This window comes from Dysidea avara, chromosome 7 (assembly GCF_963678975.1).
Source record: "Dysidea avara chromosome 7, odDysAvar1.4, whole genome shotgun sequence".
NCBI lineage: Eukaryota > Metazoa > Porifera > Demospongiae > Dictyoceratida > Dysideidae > Dysidea > Dysidea avara.
Window position 1 is genome coordinate 34,779,773 of NC_089278.1, and position 14,918 is coordinate 34,794,690.

General features: G+C 38.0%; 2 protein-coding genes across 4 annotated transcripts in view; one reads left to right on the forward strand and one right to left on the reverse strand.

The window, feature by feature from the left end:
• Positions 1 to 8,902, reverse strand: part of LOC136261227 (cytoskeleton-associated protein 5-like) — a 90,215-nt gene extending 81,313 nt beyond the window's left edge. For 2 of the 3 annotated variants that reach the window (XM_066055202.1, XM_066055200.1), the window contains exons 1-12: positions 8,763 to 8,902; positions 8,602 to 8,706; positions 8,292 to 8,485; positions 8,115 to 8,238; positions 7,928 to 8,007; positions 5,186 to 5,276; positions 3,737 to 3,820; positions 3,380 to 3,512; positions 2,890 to 2,996; positions 893 to 1,006; positions 660 to 764; positions 366 to 455 (exon numbers count right to left, since the gene is read on the reverse strand). In XM_066055202.1, coding sequence (XP_065911274.1) covers positions 366 to 455; positions 660 to 764; positions 893 to 1,006; positions 2,890 to 2,996; positions 3,380 to 3,512; positions 3,737 to 3,820; positions 5,186 to 5,276; positions 7,928 to 8,007; positions 8,115 to 8,238; positions 8,292 to 8,485; positions 8,602 to 8,664 — 1,185 coding nt within the window. In that variant the 5' untranslated portion in view covers positions 8,665 to 8,706; positions 8,763 to 8,902. The remainder of the gene's footprint in view (positions 1 to 365; positions 456 to 659; positions 765 to 892; positions 1,007 to 2,889; positions 2,997 to 3,379; positions 3,513 to 3,736; positions 3,821 to 5,185; positions 5,277 to 7,927; positions 8,008 to 8,114; positions 8,239 to 8,291; positions 8,486 to 8,601; positions 8,707 to 8,762) is intronic. The other variant, XM_066055201.1, reaches the window with a different exon arrangement.
• Positions 8,863 to 14,890, forward strand: LOC136261233 (nurim-like). The gene is made up of 4 exons (XM_066055208.1): positions 8,863 to 9,144; positions 10,675 to 10,841; positions 13,689 to 13,853; positions 14,452 to 14,890. The coding sequence occupies exons 1-4, from the start codon at positions 8,937 to 8,939 to the stop codon at positions 14,734 to 14,736; spliced, it is 825 nt and encodes a 274-aa protein (XP_065911280.1). The 5' UTR covers positions 8,863 to 8,936; the 3' UTR covers positions 14,737 to 14,890.
• The last annotated feature ends 28 nt before the right edge of the window (positions 14,891 to 14,918 follow it).

Consider the following 14,918-nt stretch of genomic DNA (forward strand, 5'->3'; position numbering starts at 1 on the left):
GCTCGTAGCTTTAGCCGTTATCGAGTTACATTTGTCTGAAGGCATCAGTCAGTTACTTACTTACTCAGTCAGTAGAAAATTCTGCTAAATAAATTATTTATAAAATTCCGTAGCAACTTATTGAAAGCGTTTCGGGTTGATCTAAAAGCTTGTTTGGGCTTAGTTTCACTTAACCAATACTGCCTGATCGTCGTTAGGAGAAATTGAGTTGTTTTTTTGGATATTATTTCGTGGGCCACGCCTACTCCTTTGTGATCCCTACTATACACTACTATCATAGTGTATGATAAGTGGAAAACCAACAGATATGCATACTGCTTTTGGCTCAGTTAGCTACTACGTAGGTTTACCATAGTGCAACTTACACAGAGATAAATAGCATCAGCTGCTTCTCTGAGTGCTGCTACAACAGTTGCCTTCTTCTCCTTAAACTTCTCAAATATCACAGCTAGCATCTGAAACAGTACATGCAACACAACCACATGAAATATCATAATCAGTTGTAATCATGTGAATATCATCTCAAGCATAACACCAGTAATCTCACAATTAAAGCCATACATAACCTATACATGGTCACTATAATAAGGTGGTCTTATTAAGTTAGTGGCATTTCGCTGTAACATTTCACAGTGTAGGGTTTAACAAGTTACACTCACCACAGAAGAATAAGGGTAGAAGTTCTTCCTCAATCCTTTAGCCAAGTCAGCAACTGCCTTACCAGCAAGTGCCACCAACATCACATTAGTGTCCTTAGCAACCACCTGTATAAACAACAACGTGCAATAAACAAAACATACATCATTTTTATAAATGGCTTCTCTTCTCCATACTAGGTTAGTAGACACACAACACACTACACACACATATGCACGCACACACACACACACACCTTCTTTAACATTCTCATTAACTCTCCATAATCACCAGACTCCAGTTTAGGATTGGCAGTGAGTTTTAATACTGTCTCTAGTGCCTCCTTACGTTGCTGCCATTTCGTATGAGTCTAAACAGAGAAAGATTTAAGTACTTTAAATGGAGTCAAATGGCAATGAAATATGTAATACATACTGCATACCTGTGAATCTGGAAATATTCACATGATCATAACCAAACACACCAGTTGTATGAAGGTTGCATATATACATAGCAAGAGTTCACAATATTGTAGGGGGGGAGAGTGTCTAACAGCCTGTGTGTAGCTCATACGCACTGCACTACGTATGTTTAACATCATCTGGTGACAATAGAAAGACTATTAGATTGGGACTGATTGTAGAAGCGGCACACCTAAAATAAAAGTGCTCAATATCGACAATATGGAACCCAGATGTGCTGATATTTAGTCAGGATCCACATCCAAAAAGAAAACGACTGGTTGAATGGAATCCTCTCTACCATGTACAAACCCACTTACAAACCCACCATGCTTCGTATCACCAGTAAAATGTTGTATACTCAGATTCAATCAACATGTGATCACAAATAATAGGAGTGATGATAGCCTTTACGTATCAAGGACTTCACCAATATTACTCTTGCATATCAATAAACTCTCTCTTGATTCTCCCACTTGTCATAATAGTGGATTTAAGAGGACAGCATGTGGCAGTGGTGGCGGTGACCCAGTTTTCGTGGTGACATAACTTTTGGTCGCACACCCTTTAGTTTCATCACCCCTTGTACCAGTTCAGCTTACTCATCGCGAGACGGCTCTTCTTTACCAAGTTCCTCACGAAATTCAGCTGAATCTTCTCTACCGTGACGATTTCTTTTGAGCATTAGACACTCCCCCCTACAATATTATCAACTCTTGGTTAAAGTTTATAGGTTCACATTTAAAATATACAAATTAAGGGAGGACTGTAGCTAGTAGCAGCATAGCATAGTGGTAGAACTGTAGTCTGATGTAGGGGCTCCTGAGCTCAACCTGTGTATATAGCACTTTTTTTTTTGTTCAGGACAAGTTTTATTCATAATTTCATGACCACTCTACAAACTTTTGCTATCTTGCCCAGCTGCAAAATTTCCAGATTTACGTGTACATTACATATATGATATGATACATATATGTGTACTGCAATTCTTAGACAATCTTACAGCAAGTAATCATCATGACAAACAATCCTACCTAAATATTACCAAGACAGTGAACCAACCATTTTACCTGTTGCAATATCACACTATTTGCCATCCATATAACACACTATAAACTACATTAGCAACAGATCACTATACTGTATAACCATAGACAATATATACCTCCAGACATATATTATCTACTGTATAACGGGTTATTTTGAAATTAAACTCTCAAATTATTCGAAGAGCAGTGATTCTAGGGAAAAAAATGCTGATTAGGCTCTGCACAATCAATTTAAACTATAACATACAAACTCATTCATACTTGTTACTAAATGTGAACCCGTGCTGCAGAAGTGTGTAATTTTTAAACTACGAATGGAATGGTGTGTGACAATGACATGGCCATGCATTGTTGTTTCAAGCCTTTGTTCATATTAGCTATTACTCAAGATTTCTCTCCATACATGGATAACTACTGTATGTGCAACAGTTCACACTCTCACTATTTTCTCATCTGCAAAATAAAATTCCCCTAGTGCAGTAGTCCATATTTCTTTGTCCGGACATGATATATATCCCTTTAACACCGTCTTTTAAATTGTACTTACTGGTACACGTGGTCACCAACTCAGTATTAAACATACACCACCACATTTATGTTGGCACTACGCACGATGTTGAACATTCAAAAATAAAGCCTGTGAAACCAATTTTGCCAGCTGCTCTTCGAAAATTTCATCTTTGTAAGCACATTATACAGAAAACTGACAACGCACACCCACACACACCACATCATATACATACAATGTTCTCCTCAAAATCAGCTGGTAACTGGCCCAATATATTCACAGCTGGTAACATCTCATAAGGGTCTATTTGTTCACCCATTCCGGGGTCATCGTCATCTTCTTCTAAATAATGCACCAATAAGCTTTGTGACACACATGTGCACACACACACACACACCACACACACACACACACACACACACACACACACACACACACACATGTGCACAATACACACACGCACACATGTGCACACTACACACACACACACACACACACACACACACACATGTACACACACGTGCACAATACACACACACACGTGCACAATACACACACACACACGTGCACAATACACACACACACATGTACACAACACACACGCATGTACACACACGCATGTACACACACGTGCACACTACACACGTGTACACTACACACACACACACACACACATATACACACACACACGTGCACACTACACACACACACGCGCGCACACACACCCTCCACTTCCTCATCTCCTCCAGTACTAGTATCTGCTGCAGATGGTGGAGGTGCTTGTTGAGATCGCAGGTATCTGGTGGGCTGCACCTTCTCCTGTGGCATTTTCTCTATCTCTTCCTCCAACTCTTTCAACTACACAATGTGAAACCATGTATATAAACACTGCAACATTATAGCACAGCACATATAGGCATTAAATGATGAAGAGTAAGCTCAATATTTGTGTAATTCTTAAATTGTAGGAATAGGCTTATGTATTGTCAAAAAATAATAGTAGAGAAGATAGAAAGAATTAAAACACACACAAAATGACAAACAGAATATGCAGTTAACTTCTAACAGAATAAAGTACCTACCTGTACTGGCTTCACTTTATCCTTTAATAAAGTAGTCAATGTGGGTCCTACCCATCGGTAAATCTCCAGTGCAAATGCCTTTGCCTGTCAACAATAAAATCATTTAGTCAAAGATGGTCACAATTCCAACTACAGTAGGACCTCCATTATCTGAATATCTGTGTGCCAGATCAATCATAAAAGTGTTCAGATAAGTGAATATAATTTGGATAAATGAATCTTCTTCATGTATATACTGAGTTCTGTTCAACTACTCTAATAGACCATAAACTTACTCTAATTGCACGGTAGCTACGTACCACTCGAATACAATGTCGCAAAGCACAAGTGATGCAAGCGATTAAAAGACTTGTTAATTAAGGGGTGCAGCAGTCATTTCCATCATGAGTCGTCATCCCTCAATGCGAGAGATAAAGACTCGCGATCAAAACTGCTGCCATGCCCCTTAATTGGCGAGTTGTTTAATCATTTGCACTCGCATGTAGCGATGTTACCTTCGAGCGGTACAGTACATGGTAGCTAAAAAAATTTCATGGAAAACCCCAATTGCTAAAGTTTTTTGTCAATTTTGCAATAGTGGGTTTTGGCCTAATTTTTTACTGCCAAAGTTTTTTACTAATAGTATCCCATAGTTTGTTGGCATTGCTAGTACTTATGATGACAATAATCAATACACGTAGTCATCCAAATCACGACGGTTAGCACGTTCTCAGCTGTGTGATGCTGTAATGAGCCGGAGTGAACAAAGTTCAACAAACACAATTGTCCCCTGACATTTCCTAAGTACGTATAGCAGCTTGAAAAGGTCGCAGGAAGTTGACTGCATGCTTGAGCTCTGCTAACTTGATTTCTGTAAGAAATGTACAGGTAGCTATATAATTTTTTGTTATTAGACATGAGTATGCGTACATTATGCCGGAATAAATTATCAGTTACAAAAAATGTCATGAATTAATTCCAGAGCACTTTATAGCAGATTTTTTTTCGAGGGGGAATATTTCATAAATAACTGAAGCCATAGATAACTGAAGCCATAGATAACATTCATACGCAGAGCTCTATTCAAATACTCTCAAAATACTCTAATAGAGCAGTCATTTCCAACTTCAGGTGAGCGAAATGAGATCAAATGTCTATTGTAATACAATATACGTAGCTATTATATGTACAAGTAAGCACTGCATGTAGAGGTCATTAAAATGTTAACATGCAAATATACATGTAACTACATAAGTACACTATATAATTATAGCTCAGGTAGGTATTTCAAATACCAAGGCACCATAACTAATAATTCCAAGGAACACTGAAGCCACATGTGGTACTAGAGTGTACATCAGCAACCATACAGTTAATACTGTAGCGCATATAATTTATAAGCATGTACACTCACACACACACACATACACACACGTGTGAGCACACATGTACACTACACAAAACACATACCTCAGCCCTAACATTCTTGTCACTGTGTTCAAATAGTCCAGCTAGCGACTTCAAAAACAACTTCATATTCATCACCTTGGATCCAAATTCACTATAGAAAATAGGACTAATAGAAAACATGTCAAATATCAATTGACCATATAATGTTAACCCATTCATGGTGGGCCATTGTCAGACACGTGTCAAATGCAAATTTTGGCATCCTACAACTGATATCAAGTTCATAACCCTCAATATTTTTCTTATGAACTCAAAACATGTACAGGCTGTGCAATCAAAGACATCATAGCAATAATAGCCATTCCTCGACAGCTACCCAATTAGTATGACAACTATCTAATAGATCAATGCACTTTATTGCTAATTGTGGTGACTGCTCTTTTATAGTATTAATCCATGTGATCATACTATTAGGGTTGCTTTCTATCTGGCCTGTAAATATTAACTGACAATTACAAATCTTAATATGCTTGGCACTATGGTAATGGAAAACGGATTAAAGAGTAAAACTCATAGCAGTAATGTTTAAAGCACACAAACGTGCATGCATGATACTGGAGAGTTATGGGCAAGTGCAAACCTATCATGTGAGTCTACTCCAACATGACCAAAAAGCCATGAAATCAGTCCGTCAAGTTGAAGCCACTAAGTGAAACAGCTAATCAAGTTAAAATTTATACATCAGAGAAAATCTACACCTATTAATGTAGGTCTACAGTAAGTAAATGACACTCAGGGGGGTAGGATAAGCCCACGTGAATTCGAAATAATATTGCACAAACACTGAAAGAATTTCATGTGAGCCAATAATAGTCTCTGTACAAAAAGTAGAGGAAAGGTGTGATACATACGTACTTCAGTTTTACTTTGTTGTTTGCAATGGTGTGATTCTCGATCGAAAAAAACCCAGCCATTATGGTGAAACGGGCTTATAGTGATGATGACGCATTGCAGTCATGGTTATCATGCCAACAGTAACTATAGATGATTATAATAGGATCATTGATGTACAGTCTGGTACAGTATCACTGCTTTTGGAAAAAATATTGTAACTTGCACTTCCTAGGCTTCAATGTGTCATGGCCTCCCCCGAGACCAATCAGGAAGCAACATGATTGAATATAAATAAACTTGCAGATGAACAAATGTGTCGTACTCTAGCAAATGGAAGATATTATGAAACTTGTAGATCCTTTTAAAAGTTCCAGTCCGCCATCTTTTGGGATACACTCAAATTTCCTGCCACACTCCAAGCAGTACAGATGGGATTGATTGATGATGTGCCATCCGGTCAAGGACAGTTCTCACCTCAGCACAGCAACCATATGCCAGCAGTTAATACAAAGGATAAGGCCTATTTTGATAAAACATATCAGGTTCTGAAAACTGTTCAAATCAATTTTCTTTGTGTACAATAAACTCACACATGTACCTAACAAGCTCCCTAACCCTTCCGAGTTCTACATGCAGATCACATGAAATTTCTATATCAACAAAGAATCACCTAATTCCAGTGACTAAACATGTCATTCATCACTTGGTATCAAAAGTATGTTGAATAAAACTGTTTATATTGTATGAAATAAACTTTCAGTTCTGTATAAGAGTATGACACCCAGAGTAACACACATGTAATGTTATAAACCAGTTACCTATATCATGAGTTTACAATATACGAAAAGTGGAATATTGCAACCTAGAAGGGAGGGACCAATACAAAAAACGTGAAGAAAGTAACTAGGGAGATCATCTGGACCACAACATGCCACCGCATCATTGATGATCAGACCTGCACAACCACATCACTTAATGTTCTAGTCACTGTACAAAACAAGACATGGTAGCCGTGCTTCTTAATAATCTATTGCATAGCTAATTCAACATAAACAGCAAGATTGAGATACTCTTATAAAGCAGTCATAGCCACATGTGTGTTATACTCAACAAAATTGCAATAAAACATATTAAACTAAAAAAGTATTTTTCCAACAATAAATGGAGTAAAACAAGATAATTATATGAATGATGGTAGCTAAAATCTCTACTTCAGCATTGTACGTGGTAACTTGCCAAATGCTAGAATTTTCACACATACATAGCCTATGTTGTAAATTCATAACATTGTTTCACTAATACTGAAATCCTACTTCATTAATAATTATACTTAGCGAAACAGTCCATGACACTCCACCATGACGTTTGTTCGAGCTAATCGTAAATGAGGGTGTGTTCCCAACATATGGAGCTGAACTATGTTTACATGAATGATGTTGGTAAATCCCAGGTTAAAGCCATAAGCAATTCAGATGGCAAACCAGGTAGAATGAAGGCAAGGCAACTGATTGAAGAAAGAAACCCAATGAAATACAAAGGCAGCAGCACTAGACTGCATGAAGCATTCCTACTTAGGATTTGCCACATTCCTACTTAGGAATTCCAAAGAACACTTCGAATTCTTGAACGCAAGCAATGATTACCACGAAAGAATCAGACACATAGGTGGCGTAGTTCCAGTTGTTTATCCTGTCTGAATACAACAATAAGTGTGCAGGTGTCCTCATTTTCAACTGCCCCGATTAACAGATTCGAACATATAACACACACACACACACACACACACACACACACACACACACACACACACACACACACACACACACACACACACACACACACACACACACACACACACACACACACACACACACACACACACACACACACACACACACACACACACACCTAAGGGCTCGTTTCATCACATCTATTGAGGCTGCTACTATCTTGGGCTGTTTGTTAGTGAAACCTTTCATTATCTCCTCCTGTGCATAGGATAATAAACAGCTCCATAAACACAAACACACACGCACACGTACTCAAAGCCAGAGTACTTAATAAGCCTCATATACTGTATGGCATTTCCACTCACTTGAACTATTTCTTGCTTCTCAATTTCAATATACATGAGGCAAACAGATATCGCTGCCTCTTTAGTCTTCGCTCGAGCATTCAAACATTTAGTGACAATGCCAGTGACCACATCAGCACATACTCTTAATAAATAATAACATAAGTTAACAATAATTGACAAAACCTTTCCACTCACTTTGCTGCACAAGCTGCATGTTCTACAAACACTAGGGTGGTCTCTACTGCCTTCTCTTGGGCTATAGCATTGCTCTCTGTTACAAATTTTTTTAGCAGACCCACATATTTCGAGTACTCCGGGCTGTTCTCGCCATCCAAACGTTTGAAAAGTTTAATAGCTTCTTCGTAACCAAGTACCCGCGCCTTCCACACCTGTGAAGGATGATTTTCAATCGTGCGAAAACATTAGAATGTATAACTTTAACCTTAAATTCGTACTAAAACACTTTCTGCTGACACAATTGTTACATTAGTGAGTAATAACTTACCTTATGAGTGAGTTTATCTTCTAACGATAGTTTAGTGAAATCTGGCTCTTCTGCCTCCGCCATTCTTTATGTGAGCAGTCACACAGCTGTCCAGACAAAAACTCCCTATCAGTATGCAATAATTAGTGATGAACTTTATGATTCTATCACAATAAATTAACCTTGTAGTTTAAATTTTTACCCGCCAACGTTTTTGCTAATTCACGTGATCTTGCATTCAATTTTCAATGATATCGATGCACGTGATGCCATTTTAGCAGTAAACACATACTGTTATCGATATGAAGCCCTAAATATAGTAATGAATATAATTCAAATTCTAAAAGGTACCCAGCATGGAAGAAAGTGAGGATCCATTGAGAAGACGGAGTCCAACATCTCTGACGGATAGATTGTTGTTAGGATTTGCACTTCTACTAGTTCCAATACTTTACATACTAGTAATCTACTCGCTACTAACTTTCGTTTGGAGTGCCACAATTTCTCCGCTAGGACTTAACTTGTTGCTCTTCCCAAGATTAGCATCATCTTCCTATGTCACAGGTAGTATATTATGATCGTGTTTACAGTAGCTCTGGAGTTGTAAACAAACAAGGAAATCCCTGAGTTTTTAATTGCAGTTGCAAACAATTTTACATAATCTTTTTTTTTTTCCCGAGCTAGATGCACTGCCCTTGCCTACCACCCCCAGCACCAAGGAGCAAGTGTGCTGGACAATTGAAAGGGGGGGAAAGAAATTTTACATAATCTCGTGCCCAGACCACTAGTTTTTTGTATGGGGGCCATGATGTAAAATGCTATCTGACATGCACTATATAGTGCTTGCATACAGTTGCGAAAACATTAATTGTAAATGTAAATCAGGCATTACGTATTTTTATCCATGTTTGAGTAAAAACGCTAGGACCATGTTCAGCACACGATATTAATTGAGACAGATGTATCAAGACCACAATATTTAATAACCTACTGAATCACAAAGCTTAGCACATCTTCTGATGTAACCTTTACTACTGTGTTCCAAAGACTACAATAAGAATAGTCAGAATTCCTTTATGATAAGCTTTGTTTTGAGGGTACTCACAATAAAAGGTTACGGTATGCGTTTGCAATATGCAGAGGAGGTATGTCAGACAATAAGTGTTTCCAAGAAGAATTTATATACTTTACTTTTTTATATAATTACGTAAACAAGCATTGTGAATATTATTGGGCACTCTTATACTCTTCCCTGATCACCTCTTGTCCTTTGTGTCATATAGTATGCTCTACATGACGATGACACCAATTGGGTGTGTTCACCAATTGGGTGTGTTCACCAATTGGGTGTGTTCACCAATTGGGTGTGTTCACCAATTGGGTGAGTTCACCAAGGGTGTATGTCCGCCAGTATTATCTACATGTGTAGGCAACCTCCCATAAGAAAAGCTTTTAGTTTTACTGATCATTTCTTGTGTGTATAAAACCGTATTGTGGTTCATGTTGGTGTCCTGGATCCTCTGCACCTTTGATAACCAGAAAAATCAACCTGCACATTATTTTTTTAAATCATAATTTTTTGAATGCTTTGTTCTTAGTCTAACAATTGATATCTGGATATCATCTTATTCACCTACTCAAGAGGAGCTCGTAAATCTTTGTTTAATTGCAGTGAAGGGTACAGAAGTGACAGGCATTTGTTTGTATCACATCAAAACAATAGTATGCAATCAATGTTACTTCACTAATTTTGCCTTTGTATGCAGTTAAGAAAGGTGTACTTACCCATATGCAGTAATCTACTCATGGTGGTGCAAATTTTAACTCCGTATGTCATTCTGCTCGTAAGTTATAACCATTTTAGTAAACACCTGTAATTTGTTTCCCCTACACTTTCTGTACAAATCAATCTTGCTACTTTGTATGGCTGTAACTCCCCAAAGTTATTGGGATATGAGGCTGAAACTTTGTCAGAGCATGTATTTGTCTAAGTAAATTATAAATATTTAATAAACAGGAATTTGAAATATGCACAGTTGTGCAGATATAAGTGATTGCTATATGTTACATACGTAATGCTGTCTTGTGTTACAGATGATACTCCAGTGTACTTCCTAGCCAGGAATGTAACCTTACTGATATTGTTTGCTGTGTTCCACACTGGGATGGCATCCAAGATGTACAAGAAACTATTTAAGCAACTAGGAATGATGCCATTCTGTAGGACATCCTATGTGTTGGTGACTTGTACTATAATACAGGTGAGTGTATGTGTTATCTATTGTACTGTGACACCTCTTTGATCAGGGGGACACCTTTGAGATCAAGAAATATGGCCTCTATCATGAGGTGGTCTTTTAGTTAGAGAGTAAGTAAGACTTTCTGTAGCTATGTTTGGAATACCCAGCACTTGACATGGTCACTATACTAAGGTGATCTTATTAAAAGGGTCATCACTAACTTGAGTGCTCACCATAAACTTAAATGGAAGCATCCATATATTTTCAGGTTACATTTTTATGGTTCCACATAAGTGTATAGTCTCGCGTTGCCAGACCAATACGCCAGGCGCTTATCAATATCCTGATTATAAGCACCGGCTGTAATTGGTCTGGTGACATTACGACCCATTACCAGTTCAGTAGCACAGCATATGGTGCGCAAGCAATTAGTATAAACGGCGCCCGTATTCGCAGGGTTTACTTCTGTTTGACAACGAAGGGCCACTGTTGCTAAGGAATTGTAGTGGTGAGTAGTGAATGTAACAACCTGTCACTTGTGTTAGCTGTGTTATATAGAATAGTCCCAACTCTAGCGTAATACAATATTAGGTATCTATGGAAACAGCTGCCGCCACGGCTATATTGCGCACGCCGCTACATTCCAGTAGAAATGGTAATGAGTCCTAATGTCACCAGATCAATTACAGCCGGCGCTTATAATCAGGATATCGATAAACGCTTGGCGTATTGGTCTGGCAACGCGAGACTAATAAGTGTACAGGCAGGCCTGTGTACATCCAAATTGACACTCATGATTTACAGAACTGAGACATAATACTGTGTACAGGACAGATAACCATGTACCATGTGTATGTTTAAATTTTCCACCTGGGTGAGCTTCTACACTTGTTGTACCTGGACACTCTCAAAGTATGATAGTGTAGAAAAACAATGCATGTGCATATACTCTTCCATTATAAATGAAGTTTTTTTTAAGTAGAGCTGAGCAATAGTACAACTATTACATCACTATTCATGACTGATAGTAGCTTTTACACCACAATAGCGATAGTATCACAATATCACTACTAGTTATCAAAGACACTCAACCTCACCATGAATAAACCAATTACACACCATGTATCTGTTTTTCTAATACTATATTGGTAAAATTTGTTATATATTACAGTTGTAAATCTTTGTTGTACATGCTCTACTGGACTTTCACAGTTACATACCTTATATCATGTTTAATTCTTTTTTACTAAGCACATATATGCATAAATTTAAAATTTATCAAAATAGTATGATTGCATACTATCATAATCACAATTGTTACTCACTATCACGATAATCGATAGATCACAACAAACACTCAGCTCTAGTTTTAAGGCCATGCATGGACAATTTTCTGTGTTTGCGACATTGTAAATAGTGTGACTGTTTTATTAGAAAGTATTTTGAGACTTCCCTAATTCCAGCCCAATTTCCTGACCAGATGGTGTATATACTTGGGGGAATTTCACAATGGTCAGATACTTTCCTTATTTCAAGGAGTGCATTGAGTCCTATGGACAAGGGAGCATGCAGCTCCATATACTACACGCAAAGTTCAAACATGGCATCTTATGTTATAGTGATGTATGTAAATTGGTTACATCATTCAACAGAGATACACATAATGGGTCACTACTCTATCGTCTTATGTGTAAACAATGAAGTTACCTCACTACGAAGACGATCAAAAGCTTGGTGGTGTAATGTCATTGGGAATTAGTAAAACACGGAATTGCGGAATAACGAAATAAGCAAAACTTATCTTTTGCAGATTGTACAAATAGTTGTATGCTCTATAGTAATTTTTATACTTTATTTATCTTGTAACAGCTCTGCATGGCGCACCACGGCAATGGATAGAACAGCAGCTGGCGAACATTAAATGGGACGAGCACACAACCAATCACCCTAGAACAATCTACCTTCGCTAACTTCACTTACCTACACTCTTGATTCAAACCTGAAGAATTTTGAAATCTATTTAAAGACACACACCACTGGACTTCCCGGTCGTATGCACATGAAGAGCAGCTAGTTTAACCTAAGAATAGAACTAGGTCTTGGCGTTTTGTAGCTATATCAACTAAGGAGTATAGATAAGTAAGTTTAGCGAAGGTAGGTCGTTCTAGGGTGGTTGGTTGTGTGCTCGCTTGTCCCATTCCAGCTGCTGATTAGCTATCCATCGCTGTGGCATGCCATGCAGAGTTATTGCAAGGTGTAAATAAAGTATGATTGTTATAGAGCATGTAACTATTTGTACAATCTGCAAAAGATAAGTTTTGCATATTTCATTATTCCGTATTCCGCGTTTTACTAATTCCCACAATGTCATTGTCCTATCACTACAGTGAATATAGAAGGGTATTCTGCTATGCCTGTACTGGCCTAATATAAGGGATATTGTAAAGGTAGCACACAACAGCCATGCATGACTGTTTGTAGAGTACATGCTCAGGGGCGGTTTTAGGGGGGTTTCTGGAGTTTCCAGAAACCCCCTCTGAAATAGCACGCACCCCTACGATTCGTCTGGGTGATAAAAGTTACAGAGAGTTATAACTGTATTACATTATGGCTCTTTTTCTATTGGCAAAACTTCATACTTTTACCTCTGAAATCACCTTCACAGCGTTAGCGACCTTTTTTTTTTTTTCTTTAACTTGCAGCTAGGCTGAAGTTGCAATTCCAGAGAACCAGAAACCTCCTCTGAAAATTTCTAGATCCGCCCCTGCATGCTCCCTTGTGATGTGTTACTTCTCTTCATTAAAGACCTCATATTTGTTTGAAGTCTTGTCTTTAGTACATGTACAAAGTTCATATTCTATGATGTAGGTTATCTCAATGTATTGGAGACCAATCCTCTCTTACTATTTGTGGAATATTGGTGATAGTGACCTGGTAGTGTTGTTGATGGGTATAGTACACTGTCTGGCATGGCTACAGATGGTCTGCTCTCTGTTCCATCTCGATCATCTTGAACTGTTCGGCATCAAACAGGTTTGAGACAACAACTGTTAACTTGTGCGTATGTGTGTAATGTACATACACACTCTGTTTTTGTTTAAAATGGCCACCTGCAGGAGAGGGGGAGGTGTATAATTATAGCCTCCATATATATACTTTTGATGAGGTTTTGAAACACACTTTAGGATATAGTCACTTATGAGGTGGTCTTATTACATCATGAAGTACACCTTCTACTTTACATTGAAATAATATTAGTGACATGGTTATGGGATATGTATTATGTTTTCAGCATGGCGCTAATTTCATGATTGGTTTAAATGTAAATCCCTTTGAAGCTTCTCTGTACCACATAGTAGATATTACATTGTTTCTTTGCTTATAGTAGTACATATTGAGCAGCGTACCACTTAGTAAATATTACATTGTTTCTTTGCTTATAGTAGTACATATTGAGCAGCTTAAAACCCCTGTACACAGACATTTTGGAGCTGTAAAGCAAGCCACTATAGCAAGTTGGTACATGGGTTTAACTATATACACCCTGTACATGTTGTGTAATCACAATTTGTGTGCTTAGTCCCTTTTATCTCATACATAGTGCTTCACATATTCTAATTGTTTCCTGCAGCTTTACTACATGCTGTGGCTCTCTCAAGATGAGCCAATCAAATTCAAGGCAGCTGAACAACAACGATTATTCAACAATGCTAGACACCCACTACTGATTGGTCCACTACTGGTGCTGTGGCTTGTACCAATCATGAGTGCTGATCGCTTACTAGTTGCCATTTTGCTTCCTGTCTACCAAATATGGGGAAATAGAGTAACCCAAGCAGACTGTGGCTATGTGAGAATACAGTATCAAAAGAAGGTCACGGAGCTTAGAACTGGAACAGTATTTCACCAATCTTAAATGCCACTCACATACATGCATGTGTTATCATGCCAACATGCCCCTAGGATATATGAATTGCCATGATGTAGTTCTTGTTTCTATTGTAGAACTGTAATCTTGTAAGTGTACGTCATTATACAAGTAGATACTGTACTACTATCAAAGACTTTGGTCCTGTTAACTTGCAAATCTCCATGTTT

Bases quoted from the DNA above. Each gene is read 5' to 3' on its own strand.
- LOC136261233 (XM_066055208.1), top strand. From the start codon at position 8,937: ATGGAAGAAAGTGAGGATCCATTGAGAAGACGGAGTCCAACATCTCTG. The intron at 9,145-10,674 runs GTAGTATATTAT...CTTGTGTTACAG, and splicing joins ATCATCTTCCTATGTCACAG to ATGATACTCCAGTGTACTTC. The intron at 10,842-13,688 runs GTGAGTGTATGT...TCTATGATGTAG, and splicing joins TGACTTGTACTATAATACAG to GTTATCTCAATGTATTGGAG.